Here is a 24,899-nt window from a genome sequence, read left to right as displayed (position 1 = left end):
TCTAGAAATTTGCCTTTTCTGGCTATTTTGTATAAATAGACTCAGTGTCATCTTTTGTGGTTGCTTCTGTCCCCTGACACATTGTTTCTAAAGTTAATCCAGCATTATAGCATCTATCAGAAACTGTTATTTTTTAGATGGGTGTCCTGGCTCATTTCTAAAAGGCCAACGCTCTGAGAGCATGTTGTTGTTAAAATATAAAAATAAAAAAAGTAAATGTTGTCTTTTACCCCACTAGGTCTGTACTGTGGTGTCCCAAGACATCTGCTAGATATCTGGGCGGAAACACATCCCAGCCGCACACTTTCCTACACTCAAAGCCTCACATAAAAGAACACACAACACAATAATCTTTGACCCAATTGGTAAGATATAATTGCCCACTTAAACATATAAAGCCCGGTACCATCCATCCCTTAGGAACATTGATAACAACCTGTAAATACACAGAGCAGGATCTTAACATCACCTGCCATGGCTTCTCCCCCTTCCTCTCTCCTGTCTCCTCCTCTCTGTCCTAGTCCCCTCCTCTTCCTTCAAACTTCTTTCCCGCCCACCCTTCCTTCTCCTCCAATGACAGGCCTCCTTCTATCCTGTACCTGCCCCTCACCTGTACTTTACAAATTCAATGGGGAGTTGGTTCTGGTGAAGTAACCTGAGTTCTGAACACAGGACTATGCAGCTGACCTTGGGGCAGTGGAATTAGCATCAAACAGAGATAACTTCAGGGCAAACCACAACATTTCCCCCTTTTTGTCCAGTTAAAAAGCCTTTTCACTTATATATAATTTGAGTACAATTATTACCATTCTACAATTTATAAAGCATATGATATTCTCAACACCCAGTCCATCACTTTATCAGTTAAACAGAACATTTAGTTATTTATTCCAGCTTAAGAGAGGTTTAAAATCTACATTATATCTTGGCTAGTTTGTATACTATCTGATAACTATCCAATAAAATATGTATAGAGTTAAACAGCCCGATAGGCTATGAGACTATAATGTCTTCAACCCCGTCAGAAATCTGGGAATGACCAAATCCCTATACACAAAGGAAGCCTAACACGGCTTTCAGAACTGACAGGTTGTAGAGACAAATCTCCACTAGCACAGTCCCCTATTAGCAAACATGTGAGCGCAAGTCTTCAGCCTTCTGGCCCACAATCAACTGACAGACTCTTGAAATGCAGATTTTGAAGGGCTGATCACCCAGTCTTGGCAGGGTTTATCAGTCAACTATTCTGCATAATTTGTCCTTTTCTGGACAGTATTAGTCTGTAGATGAAACAGGCAGTTTTGTCCAGTGGCTGCCTAGCCACAAAGTATTGCCTCACCTGGATGTAGAGATGTTCAAATTCTTCGTTAAATCCAAAGGGGAACTGTTAGGAGCAGATATGTCTCAACAAAAGATAAATAACTTTAAATCTCAAATTTTGTGGATTTCTGACGTTTTTGAAAACCATCTATCTATATAAGACAATCTGGACTGTTGTCTTTATATCTTAATAATATCTTGAAAGTTCTCTCACAACATCAGTAATATGTTTGCTATTTGGCCCTTAACTCACATGTGTAATCAACTCAGAAGTTTGTAATGACATCAATAGAAGGACTGGCTCTAAACCTTGTACTTTTAATCTCTTTTAACAAATAAATTCTATATCAAAACAAAGATATGATTTTAGCTTAGTTAACAAATAAGATTACGACTGTATAACTCAATCTACCTAATTCCTCCCTGTTAAATTACAACCAATTTTAAGTACCTCGTAAAAACAACTTTAGAATAACCACTTTCAGCCTCCCAAAGTCCAGGGAATTGGGGTGACGACTCCTCCGTAGCTTCTTCAAGCTGTACATGGGCGTTGAGATATCCTTAGGGGTAGGGGGTAGGAAGAATGAAGCAAATGCTGTAGCAGGATGTGTCCTGACTGGACCCAGCTGAAAGTCCTTGAGACCAGGATTCCAAGTAAGCACACTCTAAAAATACAACTCTGAGGACAAAAGTTTAGAATCGAGATATCTTTTTGTTTGATTCTCCTGAATAAATTTTTCAGGCGGTCTACCTCTATCAAATCTGATCAGTATGACTCTGAGAGGTTTCCAGAGCCTAATCACACTTCTTAAAAACACAAAGACAAAATCTTTCTCCCAAAATACTGTGTTCCTTAGTCTGAAACCAGAAAAGTTTGTATCTTGCACTCTCTCCCAGAGTAATAATATAACCATAAAATTCAAAGTCACACCCATCATGAAGACTAAACAATTTTTTAAAAAGGAAATAAGCTAAACAGTGAGCCTGATAGGCTTTTGTGCTCTGTGATATCAGGAAATTAACCCAAAATTCCCGTGGAGCCCACGTTAAGAGAATTCGAGCTTCCTGTTGTGGTAAATATCAAAAGTAACCACAAACCCTCGCTAGCCGGCATCAACGAGCCATATGGCCTTTAGCGGGGTAATTCATAAAACAAACCAAATAACTTTTATCAATTCCAGTATCAATAAGCAACACATCAAACCAGGACTTTAGCCCAAAATATCTCAATCTGGCAAACTTTCTACCCGAAGCTACAGATTTTTATTTAACCTTAATAACTTCTATAATATATGCCTGCATTCACTCTCCCTGGTGTTACAGACATTTATCACAACTCTCTACTTGGAGTTAGTGACCAATTTTTCCCTATCTAAGTTCCGAACCATAGATGAAAATCCCCAAATGATTCCACCACGTGATTCGGGTAATCTCTGTACTCTCCTTAAAACAAACTTAAATGCCTTCTATCAATTCTAAAACCAACAAACAACTTAAAGCTCAGGACTTTAGCCCAAAATATATCCATCTGTTAAGCTCTCTACCCGGAGCCACAAAGTTGTCTTTTACCCTGCTATCTCTGACACCGTAGTGTCCCAAGATATCTCGTAGATATCTTGGGGCACCACAGTACGGACCTAGTAGGGTAAAAGACAACATTTACTTTTTTTATTTTTATATTTTTACAACAACAAGAGCAGAGTGATCTCCATCCAGAGTTTGAGACTAGGCTGGGTCATACAGAGGCCATCCTAGGCTATAGAGTGAAACCATATAGAGATGGTTTCACAGATATAGACACAAGATATATAGACATAGATGAGAAAGCATCTTGTTGGCCTCTGTTTAACTTCTTAAGACTAACTCCTGAATTATTTTCCATACTGCCACAGCACTTTTTTACATCCCAACAATGTAAGTGGATTCTAACTTTCCACACTCTAGACGTTTTGGTGGGTGTGAAGTGGCATCTCATTATGGCTTTGATTTGCATTTCCCTGATGACTAATGCTCAACGCCTTCCATCCACTTACTGGCCAACTGTACAAGTTCTTTGGAGGACTGCCTGTAAAGATCTTTGCCCACAAGAGTCTTTTTTGAAAAGTTAGGTAGCAGATTAAGTCATTAATCTCTGCGTTGCTTCAGATCTGGCCCTTCACTAGATGAACTACATGAGTGTTAACGGTATGAACTAGAAGCCCTTGGTCCCTGTTAGTTCAATAAATCCATGCTTTAAAAGGGCTTCTCGGAGCTGGAGAGATGGCTCAGTGGTTAAGAGCACTGACTGCTCTTACACGGGTCCTGAGTTTGATTCCCAGCAACCACATGGTGGCTCACAACCATCTGTAATGAGATCTCTGATGCTCTCTTCTGGTGTGTCTGCAGACAGTGACAGTGTACTCACATACATTAAAAAAATCTAAAAAGAAAAAGAGGGGGGCTTCTCTACTGAAGTTCAATGGTGTGTATGTGTGGGGTGGGGCAGGTGTATGCAAGTGGAAGACAGAGGCCGATTCTAAGTGTCCTTGGGAGCTCTTTGCCTTCTTTTTTGAGACAGAATGATTCCCACTGGACTGGAATTCACAAAGAAGCTGTCCAGAGAGGCTGGGTCATCTACCTGCCTTCATACCCTAAGCGCTGGGAGTGTAAAAGCAAGCACACATCACCACACCCAGCTTTTTCTTCTTTCCTGTAGGTGCTGGGATTGAACTTGGGTCCTTAAGCTTGCAGGGCAGGCACTTTAACAAGAGCACCACCTCCCCACACCTACAAGTCTGTGCTTTGTACATGGAAGTCAAAGACATAATGTGACAAAAGGTCCCCGTCCCCCAGAGACATGAATATTTGAGTCAAAGAACCGTGAACACCGATGACTGTCACTCCAGGCAGGTCCTCTGAAGGACAAAATCTGAAGAGCTGCTCTCCGTGTCATTGCCACAAGCCACAAGCCACAAGCAAGGGGAAGCCCCTGGATGTGGGCCTGCTTAATTTCCTGGGGCCATTAGAGCTGCTGCTGGAAGTAAATAAATCCGAGCCGAGTGTGGAGGGTCAAGCCTATAATCCCCGCGCTTGGGAAACTAGCAGGATTAAATGGTGCGTCCAGGCCAGCTTACACTGAGAGAAGATGTCTCGAGAGCAAATAAGACCATGGTGTACTTGTGTGAGAGTCTCAAAGAATGTTTACAATTCTAACCTAAGTAAACTAAGAACAGAGCAAGCTTCTGTGTGAATTTACATGACGTAGTGGTCCGCCTTCAACACTAGCCAAGTGGCTTCATCAAATGCACGAGGCAGTAAGAAGCCACGCACCCCAAGAAGAGTCCCACGCAGGCTCTCCACAGCGGCGCTCAGGAAGGGTGCACGTTGGAGATAGCTGGGATCCGTGGCATCTCCCCTCAGCTCGGTAATGAGCTATGTTACTTCATTTAAATGTGAACATTGCAGAACTATTTTTGAGTTATTTTTTTTAAATCCACAGTCTCAACATTCCCCAAAGTAAAATTGGTCATGGTAGGAGGGAAGGGAGTGGAGACCCATGCGTGAGTGGGTAGATGTAACTCCGAGGTCCGCGAGTCTGAGAAGATCAGAGTACCCGTGTGCCCATGGGTAGAAGTAACGCTGAGGTCCGGGAGTCTGTCATGATGGGGAGCCAAGTGGCTGGCAGGCGCAGTGCTGGAGCAGTAGCCGAGAGACCACCTCATCTGTATGTTTTAAACAAAGAGAGTGAGACTGGACCTGGAATGAGCTTCTGAAACTTCAAAGCTCACACCCCAGCGACACACCTCCACGAAGGCCACGCCCTCTCCTAATCTTTCTCAAATAGTTCCACCAACTGAGGACCAAGGAGCCATTCTTTTTGTTTTTTCATTTGTTTGTTTCTCAAGACAGGGGCTGGAGGATTGGTTCTGGTTAAGTGCGCTGACTGCTCTTCCAGAGGTCCTGAGTTCAAATCCCAGCCACCACATGGTGGCTCACAACCACCTGTAATGGGATCTGATGTCCTCTTCTGGTGTGTCTGAAGACAGCTACAGTGTACTTATGTATATAATAAATAAATCTTTAAAAAGAAAGAAAAAAAAAAGACAGGGTTTCTGTGTGACCCTGGCTGTCCTGGAACTTGCTTTGTAGACCAGGTTGGCCTTGAACTCAGGATCTGCCTCTCTCTGCCTCCTGAGTTCTGGGGATTAAAGATGTGTACCACCACTCCTGGCTCCTATTCTGATTCAAACCAACAAAGCTGAGTAATTGGAACCTTGAATCCCATATGACCTCATAGGCTAAGGCAGGCGTTGTCCTCTGTTTATTAACGTGTGTCTTACCCACCACCCTCATTAAGAGCGCTAAAAGAAATTTTGTGGGAGCTAGAGAGATGGGTCAGTGGTTAAGAGCACTGACTGCTCTTCCAGAGGTCCTGAGTTCAGTTCCCAGCAACCACATGGTGGCTCACAACCATCTGTGATGGAATCCGATGCCCTCTATTGGTGTATCTGAAGACAGAGACAGTGTACTTATATAAATCTTTTTTTTTAAAAAAAAGAAATTTTGTGAAGTCGATATGATTGGCTGGATGGATCCAAAAAGGGTTAGAAGGCTAAAAATGATTAGTAGGGGTAAGAAAGTGGTAAGAAAGTAGGGGTAAGAGTGCCTGCCTCAGAAGCAAACGTCCTTAGTTTGAATCCTAATTACCTAAGAACAAAGGCAGGATGGCCATTCACGTCTGTAGCCGTAAGCCTAGATTGAGTGGATCTAGGACTATACTAACTTATTCCCCAGCTATAAGGCCCCTTGTTACCTGCTATTTCTCCTAGCCATGCAGTACTGGTCCATGCAGCTTGCTCTACACCAGTCAGTCTCCTTCTCTCTCCCTCTCTACCTGCCATCCTCTTTCAAGCCTCCAGTCCCACCTTTCCCCTCCACTGCCCAATCACAGGCTGTAGCCTTTTATTGACCAGTTAAAGTGTGGAGAAGGTTCACTGGCCATCACTTGCCAGGGACCATTGTCTCTTGAGGGACCAGTATTAGCATTAGAATACAAGCAGCAGCAGGCCAACCCACCACATTCTCCTCACCTACCCAAGCACCAGCAACTACTGAAATCCTGTGGGAACAAGTACTCAAATGCCTGAGATTAGGGAATTAGAATTCGTGTCTTATTCAAACCACTGCATTGACTTTGTCTCAAAAGGTCAGATGGAGAGTGATAGGGAAAGACACCTGACTCCAATTTCTGGCCACAGGTGCACACACGTGCGCACACGCATATACACATTATGCATGACACACTCGAGGCCTGTGATTAAAACGGGGTGAGTGACAGGCACAACGGGTCATAGATCAAAGCGCCGTCCGCAGGCTTCTCTAACCCTGACATTCTAGGCTACCTTTAGCCACAACATTGGCTATTCACAATCCTCCCACTCCTGGGGCTGCTGAGGAAGTGCGATGCACGCTCCTTCCTCTCAAGTTAGTCATGGTGTAGGTTGAAGGATGATCAGGGCTCAGCTGGGCTCCACTGGCCAAAACCAAGCGACCCTTCACAGAGGCAGGAAGAACTTCTGAGAATCTTGCTCCTGAAACACGTTCTCCATACATTTCAGAAAAAAAATCTAGTTTTGAGCTGGGTGAGGTGGCACAAGCCTGGAGTTCCAGCGCTTTGGAGGGGAAGGCTAAAAGACTGGAAGTCCCAGACCATCTCCATTACTCAGAGTTCAAGGCCAGCCTTAGTGACAGGAGACCACTTCCCTAAAAACAGAAAGCCTGGTTTTAATCTCCCTGTAGGATCCTTGAGGGAAAATGCCCTCAGGACACTTGCCTAGGAACCAGAATATTATGATAAACTCCAGATGAAGGAAGAGGAGGTTGCCGGGCGTAGGCACTGAGCAGCTTTCTGAAGAGGCCCTTTGAGGGCATGTGGTTCAATCTCTCTTTACCCAGAAAAAACAGACCACAGAAAGGATTCTGTACAAGTCTTCTTAAATGGTTCTAAACCATTTAAGACAGTAGGTTGTTTAATTCAGAGTTAATACAGAGTAACGGTATTTAACAGTAGGGGCAGCCAAGTGGGCGTTGAGGAAAATGTAGATCACGCACATAATGTCCTGAGAGAATTTTATTACCAACCCAAAAGTCAGATCGTGATTTAATATGGAATTTCCTGTTTCTTCCACATAAATTTATATACGTTTGTTTGTGAGACTGGTTTTGCTTGGTGCTGAGTAATGAGAGTTGAAATATACAGGTAAAGAGCCGACTCGTGTGTCTCAAAGATGAACTTGGTGGCATCTGTGTCCCATCCCATTGCCCCTTAATTCATGTGTTTTGTTCTCCCGGGCCTCTCCCTCTACATTTAGGTATACTTTCCCTGTGTTATCCAATTCTACAGTTCAGAGCCTGCAGCTGAGCGGTGGGCAGACTCAGACAGCCATGAGGGGAGGTCACAATTGCATTCTAGTGTCTCCATGGTGACCTCTCTGAGCTGTGAGGTCAGAACTGTGGGGTTAGTGCCATCCTATGACCGAAGCAAGCATAGGGCTGAGAACAGCCTTGACTACTGTAAGTAGCCCTCATGCTCCCTTTAGACAGAGAAAACTTAAGAGCTTACGGAAAGGAAGGCATTTCTGGTTAAGATCTATGGCCCTCCTTCTGCTCTCCTGCTCCGGGGGACTGGGAGTGCAGCATCTATTGGAAGGAGGACCAGAGGAAGGGATTCTAGCCGGCAGAGACTAAGAGAAGTCCACGGCAGCGCCTTTAGCCCACTACACCGTCTCTGTGACCTTGGTTAGAGCTGCTTAAAGCAGAACTGGTCTCGTGACCCACACGGCCTGTCACCATCCCAAAATAGTGAGAGATGGTTCTCTAACTCACTCAGGTAGTTCCGGGGAGAAACCTTACCAGGGCCCATGTGTGAGCACAGCCACTTTTCTTGACTGGGATTCTTTGCGTCACCAGGTAAGTTATCCCGGGTCTGGCTGGCTTCTCTCCTAATGGAGTAAGTTATCCTGGTTTCGGCTAGCTTCTCTCCTAATGGAGTAAATTATCCCCAGGTCGTCTGGCTTCTCTCCTAATGGACAGGAAGATCGTGTTTTCCTTTATAACTCTGATCTTCACTTCTTCACCTCCTGCTCAAGTGATTTAAGTCTGGTCTGCTAGAATGGTCTACCCCCATTCCTGTAGCAAAGAACTACTGGCCACCTTCTATTTAAAGGCTCTGGAGTCCCAACTTGGGGCTCCTGGACGTTATGGTTGTGTCCTTTCGGCACTGAGCAAATTTCATCTCAGCTTTCAGAGACTTAGGCAAGTAAACGAGAGGGACGCATTTCACCTTCAATCACTCAGTAACCAACACAGGGCTTACTTAAAGAACCACCTACTCCCGGGGCTGGGGATTTAGCTCAGTGGTAGGCGCTTACCTAGGGAAGCGCAAGGCCCTGGGTTCGGTCCCCAAGCTCCGGAAAAAAAGAACCAAAAAAAAAAAAAAAAAGAACCACCTACTCAGTCGCTCTGCTCCTCAGAGAACTGAGCGTCCTCACCAGGGTAAAGCCAGTGTCATCTTGCAAAGAAATAAAGGCCCATCCATATCTATGGAGCTCCCTAAACCGTTCTGTCACCTCATGAGTGTGGGTGGCTGGTCACACTGGCAGGAGAGACAGCTATGGGTTGGAACATTGTGTCACCTCCAGAGAGAGGAGACCACTGGGAGATAGTTACAAACCCTAAAATGGAGAGTTAGTGGGGTTAGGAGTGTGGCTCAGTCCGTAGGGCCCTAGTCTAGCTTGCGTGAAGCCCTGAGCTCAATCCTCAGCATTGCATAATGGCCATAAAGTCAGATGTGGCAGCTCATGCCTGTGACCCTGGCATTAAGGAAGCACAGGTAGGAGCTGCTCTGGGGTTCTAAGCCAAACTGGTTTATATATTGAGTCACAAACCAGTCAGGGATATACAGCAAGACCTTGTCTCAAAAAAGCCTCTTCTCCCTCCAAGAGCAGCCTAGATGAAACTCTGCCTCATTCATAGATAGATAGATAGATAGATAGATAGATAGATAGATAGATAGATAGATAGATGGTTTGATAGGTAGTTTGATAGATAGATACATATATACATACATACATACATACACAGACATAGATAATAGGTAGGTAGGTAGATAGATACACAGACATATAGATGGTAGGTAGGCAGGTAGGTTGATAGATAAATAGATAGAGAGACAGACAGACAAATTGACAGTTGGATGGATGGATGGATGGATGGATGGATGGATGGATGGATGGATGGATGGGCAGGCAGGCAGGCAGACAAACAGACTGACTGACTGACTGACTGACTGACTGACTATGTGTGCTTCACTTCAGGAATGCGCTCTGCTCTCCACACATGTCACCTTCTACCTTTGGCTTTCCTGGCATTTAGAGCACACATGAAGCCAGACAACAAGTAGCAGACAGATAAAAACAGTGCCATTTTTGGTTAGCGGTTACCACAAAGGATGGCAGATGACAGAGAAGAGGCGCTCCTAAACTAGGGAAGATGCTGGGAGCACAAATCTCTAAGCTCCAGGACAAGGAACCCTATGCTGCCGGCTGCTCTGGGGATGCTCTGTTACAACACAATGGATAGCTGACTTGGTAAACCTCACCTGCAGAGGCAGGAAGACCCCCGGGAACTGGTCCAACCTCCCAAAACACAGATAGGGGCAGCCTTGAGAACGAACCAAGATCACTTAGTGGTGAAGGTGGGACAGGAGCCAGAGCGCTCATCATGTTCATGCAGTCGCCCATCACAGAGGAGAAAGTCTTCAAAGCTACAAAGGCTGGGGGGGTGGCTCTGTACACAAAGTGCTTGCCGTGTTCTGCTTCATCTCTGCAACTCACACAATGGAGGAAGGACAGAACCCACTCCACAAAGCTGCCCTCTGACCTTCATACCTGTGCTGGGGTATGTGCATACACACATGCACATTCACACACAGGCACACATGTATACGCACATGTGCACCCGTGCACACACATGTGTACGTACGCATGCACACAGGTGCAAACACAAATACAAACACGCAACACATAGATGCTCACGCATGTGCGTGTGCACACGTACTCATGCACACACAAACACGCACACATGTACATGCACACATGTTTAAGACACACAAACGGGTGCATACACACGTACATGCACAAACATGCACACACATGCACACACAGTTCTCCTGCTCACCCACTCAAGTTTAAGAGCATGTTTTCACTGTCCCAGTTTCCCCCATGTGCTCTCCAGTCACCGTAGCACAGTTCCCCTTCCACCCGAGTGCAGGCAGCATAGGGACCTGAAAACACAACCTTTGCCTACACCCTGCAGACATTCTTCAGAGGGGTAGGGACCATTATCTCTCTGGATAATCAAACAAAACTGGAAGCAAGAACAAAGCAAGGATCTAACTGCTTGGATGAAGGTGGGAGAGGTCAGCGTGTTGAGCATTTTTAGTCCAGCTCTGATCTCATTCGTTAGGTGAGGCTTAAATTCCATGTTGCTGAGAAAGAGGTGGCGTGAAACAGAGGTCAGGAGAGCTCACACTTAAAGGAAACTGGGACCAGAGAGGTGGCTCAGCGGGTAAAGGTGCTTGCTACACAAGCCTGACAACCTTGGACTCCACTGTACAGAAGGAAGGTGTGAACCTTCCATTCAGTTGACCTCTGACCTCACGATTGCCTCATGCACCCACCTACATGGTGCTCATGTGCACACACAATAAGTTTTAAGAACGTCTTAAAAGAAAATTGTTTTTTTTTCCCCCTTTATATTGGGTACTCTTTCCTCTGTATGTATGAGAGAGAGAGAGAGAAAAATCAAAACAACTCTGTCAAAGACTGTGAGACAACTCCCTTTTCCCTGTACCCGTTCGTCCAAACAGAGGGCTCCCCACTCATTAGTGTGTTACAGGATGTGTGATCACACTGTGAACACCAAGATGGTGTTATTTACTGAAAATACCTGTATCTGCTTTGCGTGTGGCTCAGGCCTTAGCGCACGCCTTTAATCCCTCCGGCTGGAATACAGACACACCCTTAGCACACGCCTTTAATCCCAAACAATGGAGGTAAAGTTAGTTTGTAGGAGGAAGCAGTGTGTGAAAGTGATGTCTAAGGGATAAGTGGCAAACAAGGTGATGAATCAGAGAAAGATTTGAATAGGAAATGGTCAACTCATGAAAAGAGAGAAGAAAGGGAAGCTACTTAAGAGAGCAGTGAAGAGAGGGAGGGAGGGAGGGAGGGAGAGAGGGAGGAGAAAAAGGAGGAGGAGGAAGAGGAGCAAGAGGAGGAGGCGGTTTTACCAGGACAGTTACTGAGATACAGATTGCAAAGAGAGAGAACAAGCTAGACACAGCATGAGCCAGAGGATGAGAAGGGGTCAGAAGACCAGGACAGGGGCTGGGGATTTAGCTCAGTGGTAGAGCCCGTACCTAGGAAGCGCAAGGCCCTGGGTTCGGGTCCCCAGCTCGAAAAAAAACAAAAAAAAAAAAAAAAAGACCAGGACAGTTTGACAAAGTTAGTATGAGGACAAGCAGACCAATTCAAGAGGAACTGAGGAGGAGCCAGGTTGAATCAGTTAGCTAAGAGAGGAGTTTGACTGGAACATCTGAGTTGAGCCAGCCAGTCAGAGTTCAGAGAGAACTAGAGAGGGTGAGCATATTCAGCAGTAAGTCTCAGAGGCTGAAAACATTCTAGGCCAAGGTTAGATTGTACAGAAGCTAGAAGCTTCCAGGATTAGGGCCTAGGTTAGCAAAGGGGACAATTACATCGGGTGAATCGAAATTACATTTACATTAGTGAATTCCTAAATGCTAAAGAACTGTTTGTAATCAGGAATCAACAGGGAAATCCAGGCATGGTGGCGCAGACCAATAAGCCCAGTGCCCGGGAGGTAGAGGCGGAAGGATCAAGAGTTCATGCTCATTGTCAGCTACATGGGGAATTTGAGGCCAGGATGCTCAAAGGATAAAAGCCCTTGTTCTGAGAGGACTTGGTTTGAGTCACTACCACCTATGTAGACGGCCAGGCATAACAGTCCGTAAGTGTCGGGGCGGAGATGCCAGTTCCCCAGAGCTCGCTGGTCAGATGTTCTGTCACAAGTTTCTGTTCTGGAGCAACGGGAGAGCTTATCTTGGGCAAAGAGAGAGGAAGACACTAGAACAGTAGAGGTCATCCTCTGGCCACACACACACACACACACACACACACACACACACACACACACACACAATGATCTATGTCCAGCCTAATTATCTTTATTTCTTGAGACAGGGTCTCTGTACTCCCAGAACACAACACATAGACTAGGAATTCACAGAGATCCCCCTGCCACTGTCTCCTGAGTGTGAGGCCATACTCAACTGAGACTCTAAAAATCAAACAAAAACTAGCTAAATTTGACCATTTTGAACACGGCTGCGGGCACCATCTGATAGACTGAGCCATTGCTGTAAGGCTCGAAGTGAGTCCTAACTACCAGGAGACACCCCCATCCCCACCCCCACCCCCAGTGAGGCAGGAGAACAGAGTTCGATGCAAATGCCAAGAGGTTTATTTTCTGGTGCGTCGGGATCGCCCTTCAATCAGCCCCTGCTGGAGAGTGACTAGAATGACCCTGAATGGGGTACAGGTTACATCAGTAACGTTACAGTTTAAACTTATTGGTTAAGCATATTGACCTTTGAATCTATTGGCTAGCAAGCACATGACACGCATTCGAACTCTACCTGGGACCAGAGGGTCAGGTGACTATCAGTACATTCTGCATTTTTTTTTTCAAGAAGGTCCCTGCTCCTCCCGAGAACTGTGGGTGGAGGATGGAACTTGGCGTAGCCTTGACCTGAGGTGGGAAGCTGGTACTTCGCCTAATCTTGACCTGAGGCGGTGGGTGTAAGGCTGGCAAAAGCCCCTAGGGCCTTTCACGGGAACCCCATAACCTTCCTACTTTCTACCAGGCCAAGCTTCTTACACTTCAGTAAGAACTAGGGTCCTTCATTACTTTCTGTGCCGCACAGCAATGGCCCCTAAAGCCCCCAGCACCTTCACTTTCCCTCCTACTTCTACACAGTATGTCTTTAGAACCATCTCTGCTCTTGTTTTGGACTTTTGAGAGTGGAGTCCACATATAGAGTTTGAATGGCCTAACTTGGTGTGTAGCTAAAGATGGCCAAGAGCTTCGGAATCTCCTGCTTTTTACCTCCCAGGTCCTTGAAACTACAAGTGTTGGCTATCTCGGGGCTTTCACGGTGCTGGGGCAGAACCCGGAACTGAGAACAGGCTAGGCAAGCGCTCTTCCAGTGTGGTACATCCCTAGTCCCTCAAACTTTCCTTCTAAGATAATGTCTATTAGTCCACCAGGGGTTTCCCTTTTCCTTACAGCAAGTTGCACGGCTAAGCTGAGATACGCCTGGGCCTTATGTCCCTCCCAGGCCTCCCCCATCCATCTTGCTTACTCAGTCTGGCTACGAGCTTTCCTCCTGCCTACAGTATAATTCATCTTCGCTCTAGAGGGTTTGTGCTGTTTTCTCCGCGCCTCCGTTTCTTCTCATATTTCTTGTTTTTCAGCATTAAAAATCTCTCAAAAGACTGTGACCCCAAAGTCACCGTGACCTCAGGGTCACAATGCCCCCACTCCTATCTTGACCTCACTCTTCTCTCTCACCCATCAACTCGGGAAGTTATCTTCTGTTCCCTGTTCACTGTCTCGTGCCCGGGGCTACAGATTGGAAGCCTGAGGGTGTGGAGGCCTTTGCCTTCTGAGTGCTGTGACTAATTGTGTGGACCACCAGCCCTGGCTCAATATACTTTTAAATGACATTTAAGGGGGATTGTTTGTTGTGTTGTTGTTGGGGATCTTTGTTTGGTTGCTTGCTTGGTTGGTTTGGTTTTCTTAGGGTTTCTCTGATTGTGAGGATTTCATAACCCCCACATCTCTGGCTGTCCTGAAAATTGCTGAGGAGACCAAGCTGGCCTCAAACTCAGCGATCTACCTGCCTGTACGCCACCAGGCCTGGCTACATTTAATTACCTATGGCCTGTGTATGGGTCGGCATATGCAGGTCCTCCCCACCTAAGTTCAGCCTTTTAAAGTATACGATTGTTAGTTTTGTATATTTACAACTGTACATCCACTAACACTGATTCAAGAGACTCACGAATCTCTTCGTTACCCATGTTAGCTTGCTTTTCTGCTGCTCAGTATAAACACGTCACCCAAAGCAACTTGAGAGGAATGAACTCACTGTGCTTCATAAACTGTACAGGGTGGGGCAAGGTAGGAACAATAGAGGCAGGACCTTAAAGCAGAAACCAGTGGGAAATGGCTACTTACTAACTGGCTTGCTCAGCTGGCTTTGTTATACAATCCTCCTGCAGTGGCTGGGATCTCTCTCCCACACTAATGGACAGTCAAGAAAACACGCACACCCAGACTTGCCTACAGGCCAACAGCTCATCTCCGTGACTCCTTGGCTGAGGTTCAATCTTCCCCGGTGACTATGGGTTTTGACTAGTAGATGATGAAAGCTAACTATGGGACCCCTCCTTCCCCCACTCAAAAGCTACATAAGTATCTATAGTCTTCTACTCCCACACCTCTTCTCCCCTCTGCCCAACCCCCAGGCACAGCAAGTTGCACGGCTAAGCTGGGATACGCTTAAATTTAAATGGGGTTTTCTCATTGGGTGCATTTCATAGAGCACTTGAGCCTTCGTGTCTGCGGTCACTTTCTAAGAAGATCTTAAAAGCCATCCGTGTTACATTGTCTCCATCTGTCTTATTTCTTTTCATTGCCGGGTACTACCTTGCTGTCTACTTGCACCATACTGGGTCTCCTCCATCCCCAGTTGACCGTCTTTCCCTCTGCCACTGTCCATTAACTGCTGCACATGCTCCATCAGCAAAGCATGAGGGATCTGAGCCTGGAGATTCCAGGGTGAGGGTTTCGATTCCTCCACGTTCCCAGCAACACTTACTGCTGCCTTTTAAACTAAAGCCGTGGCTCCAGACGGAACGGTACCTTGAGTTTTTTCTTTGCATGTCTGTAACGGCTAATGCTGTTGAGCATTTCCCATGTGTTTACTGCTCATTGTCTTCAAATGCTTTGCTCACGTCTTAACTGGGCTGCTTTCTTGTTCAGTGTAAGAGTTCTTTGTATGTTTTGAACCTAAGTCCCTAAAGGATACCTGGCTTACACAAGTTTGCTCCCATTCTACAGGTTCTCTTTTCCCTCTCAGGATGGTGTTAAGCACTGAGAGACCAGAGCTGTCATTCTACTGGTTGAAGGCTTAATATTGCATGCAGGAAGCACGGCTTCCACCCCTCAGCACCACGTAGAACCCACCAGGCTGTTACAAGCCTGTAATCTCAGAATTTAGATCAGTTTGAGATTATCCTCAGCTACAAGGTGAGTTCAAGGCCAATCAGGTTACATAGTACTGCAGGCTGGCCCCGTACAGTGCTATATGGACCAACCTGGCCTTGAACTCAGGGACCTGCCTTCCCTACCTTTCAGGCGTGTGCTGCCATGCAGAGCGCAAAATATTTAACGTAAAGGATGAGCTCTAATCACTGTAGGACACAGCAAGGTCAAAGTCTGTGAGAGGACCAGCGCTCTGCAAGTCCCGATAGCAGCTCGTAGTGTGTGACCTGGAGCTTAAAATCCGTAAGGCACCCGAATCTCCTTGGCACGAGATTGTTTCTTGCTCCAAACATAGGAGTGGTTCTTACTAGAGTCTCAGTTATAAGAAATGAACACATCTCATGGAAGGTCTTCTGCTTTCCTGAGTTGATTAACTACAAATCTTAGTTCGCAATCCTCAAATCCCTTCAGCAGTATCTAACCTTGTATTTGAACAAACAGCTGGGTACCACAAAGCACCCGCATTGAAAATAAAAAGAAAAAAAAATTAAGCAGCACAGGACCTTTGTCAAAAATCAGGAGCTGGGCATTAGACATGATGGCCCAGGCCATCCGCACTGGGGACGGCAGCAGGACACTCTGGCCTTTCAGTGCTGGGATTACTGGAAGAAACTATTCTACCTGGCATCTTGTATCTCTCCTTATGTAGGTGTTTGCGACTGATTTTCCCTATGAGCCTGCTGTCGTGGCAGTTTTATCAGTCTCTGGTGTTTTCTAATTTCTTTCATGAGTTGTCCTTTAATATGGCTGCCATTAAAGTTGTGCTGTTTAATCTCCACATACGTGTCAAGTTCTCAGATTTCTTATAGTCCTTAAATCTAATCTCTATTATGCCAGAGAACAAGTTTTTGATTGCAACCTTTTTTTAAAAAATAGGGTCCATCCTGGATAATGCTGTGTATGCACGCGGGAAATGTGTGCTCACAGCAGTTAGTGGGTGGCGTCCTGTGCAAACCTAGTAGGGACACTGGGTTTATAGCATGTCTGTCTCTCTTCTGTCTTCTGTCTATATACCTGGCTATCCTATCGGTTGCAGGAGGTGGGAACTCACATCTTAAACTGTTCTCACTGAACCGTCTCATTTCTTAGATGGGTCAAGTTTTATTTGGGGGCGTTTTTAGATCCACGTGTTTATAACTTCTACGTCTGGACTGGCAAGACAGATCAGCCAGTGAAGGCTCTTGCCGCCAAGTCACACAGTCTGAGTTTGATCCCTGAGACCCACATGGTGGGAGGAAGGCGAGAGCCAACTCCCTGTCCTCTGACTTCACACACCATATGGCGCATAGGCACTCACATGCATGCTCTCCTATCCACTCCGTGTAGATATGTGTAGATCGTGTTTCTTCCACATATAGAGAAATTAACATACTCTTAAAAAATCTTTAGCTGTATCTGATTGGGTTGATCCTGTGATGGAAATATCCCATCATTAGTGACATTTTGTTGTAAAATATGCATGTGATGTATGTCTGTGGGTTCGAGGGTGGCCTAACACACACACACTTAAGAGCTCAGAAGGACAACTTTGTGGGGAGGTGGTCTCTTTCTGCCTTCATGTGGTTTCTATGAATTGCGGTCATTTGAGTCAGAACCTCAGCTGCCCTTACACTCAACTCTAAAGATACTTGGTCCTGGGCTCTGCTTGGGTGGCAGCAGTGCAGTCCGCCGGGCTTCTTTTGGAAACTGTTTATATGAGGTGTCTTTTTCCATTCTTTAACAGTCAACATATTTGTGTTCTAAGTAAAAACATTAATCTTAAAAATGAAACCCTTCTGCTAAGTATATTTTTATTTCATGTTTAAAATGCAGCAAAGGGGACGGTATTTAAATCCATTTGCCACATTTAAATGAAAAACAGTTATCCTCCAGGAAATATTTTTCTTTAGCTCTTGACCGGTACTTGATTTTAAAAAAAGCAAAGTGTATGTGTGTGTGTGTGCACACGTGCGTGCATGTATGTGTATGTGTGCGCATGTGTGTGTGTATGAACCCCAGCAAGTGTGTAGAAGTCAGAGGACAACTTGGAGGAGTCAATTCTTTTTCTTTTTTTTTATTTTTATTTTTTATTTTTTCTTTTTTTCGGAGCTGGGGACCGAACCCAGGGCCTTTCGCTTGCTAGGCAAGCACTCTACCACTGAGCTAAATCCCCAACCCCAGTCAGTTCTTTTTCTAATGTGAGTCCTGGGGATCAAACTCAGGACCTCCTGAGTTCTGGGACTAATGGCTCCGTCTACCAGCCACCAGGCTCAGCTGTAAATTTGTATTCTACAAGATGAGATTTGACCTGATGGTCTTCTAAATGTCTTCAATTCTGTTTATGTCATCAGCAGGGAAAGGAAATTCCTAAGCAAGGAACACCGCTCAGAAAGTGTTGTGCCATGCCTCCAAATCCCTGAGAATCAAGTCGAAAAACTGGGAGCAACAGAAAACACTGTACGGTAACTGATGTATCCTTTTACGCCAATACCTGATTTAAATGACCACGTATATAGTTTAGCCACTTGTTTTATTCTGTTAGAAGTAAAATATATGTTTTTAACATGTTATTTTTAAGTTTCTAACTAGCCATACTTTAATAAGTAAAGAGAAACAGCTAAAAATGATTGATTTATATATAATAGAGTTAGTGAATTTCATTAATAGACTTTAAACCAATATACTCTTTCTACATGTTACCGATATAAAATGTTATTAATGTCCTGTTGTCTTTAAAACTAAATGTAAAGTTTACATTTTTAGTATATGTGCTGCCGAAGCAAGCACAAAGTTTACGTTTTTAAACTGAAAGCACACCTCCTTTTGAACCAGACATATTGAGTCATCAATAGGAACACACCTTTGGTCCTAGCACTTGGGAAGCAATAGCAGGAAGGGCTCTGTGATTTCAAGCCCAAACAGAGGTTGACAGTAACAACGAAAGTAAACAGAAATTATTAATACAGTTATCACTCCATATAGCCTTGACATATAAACTTATGTTGAGGTATTTATTGTTCAATAATCATCGATAAACATTTTGCTGTTTTAGTCACAGCCTCGTGTAATGCAGGCTGTTCTCTCTGTGCAACCAAGGATGGTCTTGATCATCCTACTTCCACATCTTGAGCGCTGTGCTCACAGGCAAGAATCTTCAGACTTCCTTTACGCAGTACTGCCAAACCCAAGACCTCATGCATGATAGGCAAAAACTCTACCATTTATCTTTATCCCCAAACTGGGCATAGAGGCAATGTACAGATTCATCTCTCAACAGAGTCTGGGCAAAGGCACTGGGATAAACTTGGAGTTGAGAGTCAGCCAAGATTTTTACAACGGAATCTGGGAAAGGTCCCCTCTAATTTTAGCTACTATATGTGTGTGTGTGTGTGTGTGTGTGTGTGTGTGTGTGTGTGTGTGTGTGTGTGTGTGATTATGTCTCTAGGTCTTATTACACTGTTACCTAGTTAATTAAAAATTGGTTAGTATGAGATTCCCCAAACTTTAAGAACTCTGAATGAGGAATTCATGTCCTATTCTCTCTCTCTCTCTCTCTCTCTCTCTCTCTCTCTCTCACACACACACACACACACACACACACACACACACACACACACACACATCAAGATAAAATATCGACTCCAAATTAATGTACGAAATGGTCTAACCTTGAGGAAAACAAATGTGGCCAAAGAATGAATTCCAGGTAGGAAACCAGTTTTACACAATAGTTGTGCTTGCCTGCTGTAGAAAAGAGAACCCTGCCAGTGTGGCAGCTAAAACTAGAGGCGATAACTTTCTCCACAAACCAACTAAATGCCACTGTAGAAGTTTTGGCTGGTTCTTACAATTCCAAGTTAGCCCAGATCCAAGTTAGCCCAGGGCTTCTGGCCAGATTTTGCATGACCTGACCACGGATGATGTAAGACCAACCTTTAAAATCACCCAAGAAAAAAATACTTAAGACTTTCAAAACACACAATTGCCAGAAGAAAAAAAAAAAAAAAACAAACTTCAAGAAAAATCCATGAGTTGCTGAGCTGCAGTTACCTGCCTCAGGCTGTGGAAACCAATTACTCAGAAGTAGTAGAGTCCTTTTAATTCAAGACACCCTTTCCTCCTGCTGTCATCCTCAGCTTTGGACACACAGTAGGCTTTCAAAAGAGTCTGGGCAAAGGACCTGGATAAATTTGGGGGTTGAGAACCAGCCAAGATTTTTACAACGGAATCTGAATTGTGGAGAAAGGTCTCCCCTCTACAGTCGTAGCTGCAACCCTGATTGCGTTCTCTTTGGGGGCCAACCCATCTATTTTGCAGAACTGGTTTCCAACTGGGGGTGCTCTTTCACTCTTGGGCCACATTGTTTTTTCCATGTCAGACCATTTCATACATTAGTTTGGGAGTCGGTTTTTTCTCTTGGTATGAGCATTTGATTCTCAAAGGGTTTCGATTTGAGTTCTGCTCTCTCAGCTTAGGCAGCCCCAGACAGAATGATGGACCAACCCTGGTGTGTAAGCATTGGGGTTCAGAGAAGAGGAGGGAGGCAGTCTCTGGTCCCCTCCGTGCTGGCCTGCGTCAACTATCATAAGATCAACCACGTTAGGGAGTGGCTCATGCCTTCTCCCATCCTTAGAGAGCAAAGAAGCTCCAAACACCAGGACGGATGGCAGTTCCCGGATGGGAGCGTGTGTGCTTCGATCCCGGGTGGAGAAGTGCAGGGGGAGAGCCGGTGATGAGCAACCCCTCTTCCGGGACAGTCCCAGGACATGAGTCACAGGACAGCGGAGGGTAGGGGCGGCCTGAGTCACAGGCTGAGGGGGACGACACGACATCACAGGGTCAGACAGATGGAGTGGTCTGCAGAGGCGTGTGTGTCTGTGATCCGCTGCTGGGGAGATTGGGGTGGGAGGTCCCGGGGCCCCAAAGCCCTAAGGCGAGGCCACGCGACTGGCGGCAGGGAAGGGAATCCAGCCAGCCCCCGGCGCCGAAATCTCCCGCGCTCTGGAGCTGGCCCCTCCTCTGGGCCCGGCCTCACGCCCCTCGCGGCAGCCCGGCCGGGTCGGCTCCTCCCCACCCGCGCCCCGAGAACCCCAACCTCGTTGTACAGCGGCCCTAGAGCCACCACACACACCCGCTAGGCCCGCCTCCCGGCGCGCGCTGGAGTGACGACACCGCAGGGTGCGTGGCCAATCGGCGTGGCCCTCCAGGGGGCGGCCTCGGGCACGCCCCCCGCGCCGCGAGCCAATGGGACGCCGGCGCCGGCAGCCGTGGCGGGGTGAGAGGGCGCGAGGCTCCGCCCCGTCCTCCCTTGGCCCCTCGGCCCCGCCCTTCCTGCCCGGCCCCTATACCCGCGCCGCCGCTGGTGCCGGTCGCCGCGCTGGGCCCGCCCCCAACCCTCCCGCCGGCCCGCCAGCGCGCCTCACAGCTCCCTCCTTCTCTCTCTCACGCCTAGCGCAATGGCGGCGGCCGCGGCGGAGCAGCAACAGTTCTACCTGCTCCTGGGAAACCTGCTCAGCCCCGACAATGTGGTCCGGAAACAGGCGGAGGTAAGCGAATCGGCGGCCCCGCGACCCGGGCGCGCTGATCCTTCCCTTCGCGGCCGGCCCACTGGCCCTGGGCGCTCGTCGGCCGGCGGAGCGGCGCAGGTCGGCCCGGCTGGCGGACAGCGGCTCCACAGCCCACGTGCGCGCCTCCCGCCCGGCCCCGGCCCTTCCGGCCCGTGCAGCGGCGGCGCCGGTTGCCTCGCCGCCGACCCGCGCACACGTGCCACAGCGCCTGACGCGCTGCCCCGCCCGCGGGCCCCGCACCCGGGCCCCGGACTCCCCGCGTGGCCCACCAGCCCTCTAGGGCCGCCAGACCCGGGCAGCTCCGGACCCGGCCCGCTTCCCCCACCCCTGCTGCTCCCTTCCCCATCCCCGCTCTGGGAAACGTGTGTCCTGCTTGTCGCTGCCTTACGGCGTCTTTCCCTCCAGCCCCCTTTTGGTTTCTGAAAGGAGCTGCACAAGCTGGGTCCCTTCAAGATCGTGTGAAGTTGCCTTTGAGGGATTCCTGCCGACCACCTCGCTCTGCTCTTCAAATTTTGTTTGATCCCTAGAGATTTGGGTTTATAAATGGGTAATACTGGGGAGTGTGACTGTTTTAACTGGGCCAGTGCCATCTCTTTTCATATAACCCAGATCGTTCTCAATCTGTCTTAGTTCAAGAGTTCCATTTCAGATGCAGTTGTAAACCCATTTGCAATAATCCTATTAGCTCAATAGAAGACGGATGATACATTGTTAGTGTTGAAGCTCAGATTTTTGTGAGGTAATTCCTAGGAAAGTTGATACGTGGAGCTCCTTGCGAACCATGTGTCTGAAGTGATTTTTTAGGAGACTCTGAAGATGTGTCGATACCTTTATTTACAGAGCAAAGATGTATTTTACATGTCGCTAGTGAAGTTGACATGTCTTGTACTTACCGACCTAAAGTTGAGAGCTGTGTTTTAAAACACAGTTGCTAATTTTGCTTTGAGTAGAAAGGATATTCTGGCCACACTTAGTTTAGTAAGTAAATAAGTTGGAAACTTAACTTATGTGTGAAATGCCACTTTAAACTATCTCTTTTTTTAGTGGTACTTTTAAAATTAATTTGGGGGGGAGGGAACATAACAAGGTTTGGCTCTAGTTTACAAAGGCCCTCAAACCTGTAGCAGCCCCCCGCCCCACCTCCCCCAGCCTAGCTTTCCTGAGTGCACAGGTTCCCATGCCTGCCTTATTCAAGTAAAACACAATATATAGGGTGAAATTCAAACGGTACAATTCTTCACCCATTCTCCACGTTTGAGTATTTCATGAGTCTTCCTTGAAAATGTATCTTTAAAAGCATTCATATATACATCATGTTACCGGAGTGGATTTATAGTATGCATAATTCTGCGATTTGAATTTTCCCTGGGTTCATTTCACATTGTCACCCAGAAGATCACACATTATATAAATAAGGTGCATTATTTATACCAGCATCTCCCTATAAATGAGTACTTGATGCTTGTGGTGTGTTGAAGGTATTCAAGATGGGCTTGTGTACATGGGGCTAGATGTACACTTGTCTTGTAGTGTGTTCACAGTGTACTGTACATGGGACTAGATGTACACTTGTCTGGACATGCTTTGCCAGGTTCATCTTAAAGGTGGTATATGTATTTAGAAGTAGCATGCATGTATTACTTGCAACAGTTTCTGCATGGGATATGATGATGCCTAAACATTTTGTAACTTTCTGCAAACTCGAGGTAATTTTTTTAGACCAAAGCAAGTTCTTAATCCCACTCTATAATAGAAATCTCCATGTGTTGCAGAGCAGAACTGCTTTGTAATTAGTAAGCTAGTTTAATTCTCCCCTTCCCTCCAGTCGCTTAAGTCTATTGTCAGGCCTGGTGGGAATCTCTCTTCTATTGAGCTAAATACCAGTGTCTGGTTCAGCTTGAATTCCAATTTGGTGCCTGTTGTAAATCTTTTATCTCTTTAGGGATAGTTAGTAGCATTCAGCACATTTTCTCATAAAGAACAATCGGAAACGAATAAGTTAGTGCTCTATTCCTAGTGAAAATATTTAGATACTACATTTTTCCTTAGTATAACCTGAAAACATGCTTATATAGAAAATAAGTTTTGTGACACAGAATTTTCTTAGTTTGGCAAAAGAGTAAATTTGGGGTGGGGGAGGTCCTTGATACCATATGGTATAATACTAAGTTGTAAATAAAACTTCCTAGAAAAGCACGCACACGCACACGCATGCACACACGCACGACTGCACAGAAGCTCTCAGTGCCCCCCTTTGAATGGGGAATTTGTAAGTAACCTAAACAAATGAAATACTAAGTCTGAGGAAACAAATATGAGAATACTTTACTGGAGCTGAGAAATTGGCACGGGCTCCAAGAGTATATTTGTAATTTATTCAACCAAAATAAAAATACTTAGTTGACACATCAATACCAGACTCTTGACTAAGGTTACTTTTACTCTTATAAGGAGTCAAACAGTGAAAGTCAGATTGTTACATTTTTTTGAAGTGGTTGAAAGTCTTTCTAAAAGACTTTTTTTCCAAGTCTACGAGAACGTTCTAACTTTACAGAAAATGTTTCTCATATTTAAGGAAATGATTTTGAGATGGGCTTGTGTCTTAGTCAGGGTTTCTATTCCTGCACAAACATCATGACCAAGAAGCAAGTTGGGCTGACACTTCCACATTGCTGTCCATCAGCAAAGGAAGTCAGGACTGGATCTCAAACAACCCAGGAAGCAGGAGCTGATGCAGAGGCCATGGAGAGATGTTACTTACTGGCTTGCTTCCCCTGGCTTGCTCAGCTTGCTCTCTTATAGAACCCAAGACTACCAGCCCAGGAATGGCACCACCCACAATGGGCTGGGTCCTTCCCTCTTGATCACTAGTTGAGAAAATGCCTTACAGCTGGGTCTCATTGGAGGCATTTCCTCAACTGAGGCTCCTTTCTCTGTGATAACTCCAGCTTGTGTCAAGTTGACACATAAAACCAGCCAGTACAGCTTGGTAGCTAGCACATGACTTTAATTCCAGCACTGGGGAAGCCAAGTCCGGAGGATCTTTGAGTTCAAGGCCAGTTTGGTCTAGTTAAGTTCCAGGCCTGCCAGCCAGGACTGAATAAAGAGACCCAACTTCAAAACAGGAAGGAGGGGAGAGAAGGAAGATTCTTTTGGATGTTCATATGTCTTGGAATACAATAACTAATACAAATAAGGAACTAAATAAATAATTGGCAAGCAATTCAAAAGCATTCATAGTATCTATAGTTGGGCATTTTTATCTGACATTAATTGTGTGTGAATTTTAATTCTTTTTTTATTTTTATTTTATGTATATGAGTAGCTGACTTCAGACACACCAGAAGAGGGCATCAGATCCCATCACAGATGGTTGTGAGCCACCATGTGGTTGCTGGGATTCGAATGAACTCATGACCTCTGGAAAAACTGTCAGTGTTCTTAACCATTGAGCTACCTCTCCAGCCCCATGAACTTTAATTCTTTCTTTTTTTCGGAGCTGGGGACCGAACCCAGGGCCTTGCGCTTCCTAGGCAAGCACTCTACCACTGAGCCAAATCCCCAACCCCATGAACTTTAATTCTTAAA

General features: G+C 45.9%; 1 protein-coding gene across 1 annotated transcript in view; it reads left to right on the top strand.

Annotated features, from left to right (window-relative positions):
- The first annotated feature begins 21,094 nt into the window (after nt 1-21,094).
- Nucleotides 21,095-24,899, top strand: part of Ipo5 (importin 5) — a 37,107-nt gene continuing 33,302 nt past the window's right edge. Inside the window, exon 1 of the mRNA XM_032917417.1 lies at nt 21,095-21,290. Within this exon, the coding sequence (XP_032773308.1) occupies nt 21,201-21,290 (90 nt within the window). The 5' untranslated portion in view covers nt 21,095-21,200. The remainder of the gene's footprint in view (nt 21,291-24,899) is intronic.

This window comes from Rattus rattus, chromosome 12, assembly GCF_011064425.1.
Source record: "Rattus rattus isolate New Zealand chromosome 12, Rrattus_CSIRO_v1, whole genome shotgun sequence".
Lineage (NCBI taxonomy): Eukaryota > Metazoa > Chordata > Mammalia > Rodentia > Muridae > Rattus > Rattus rattus.
This window is presented reverse-complemented; position numbering and strand designations above follow the sequence as displayed.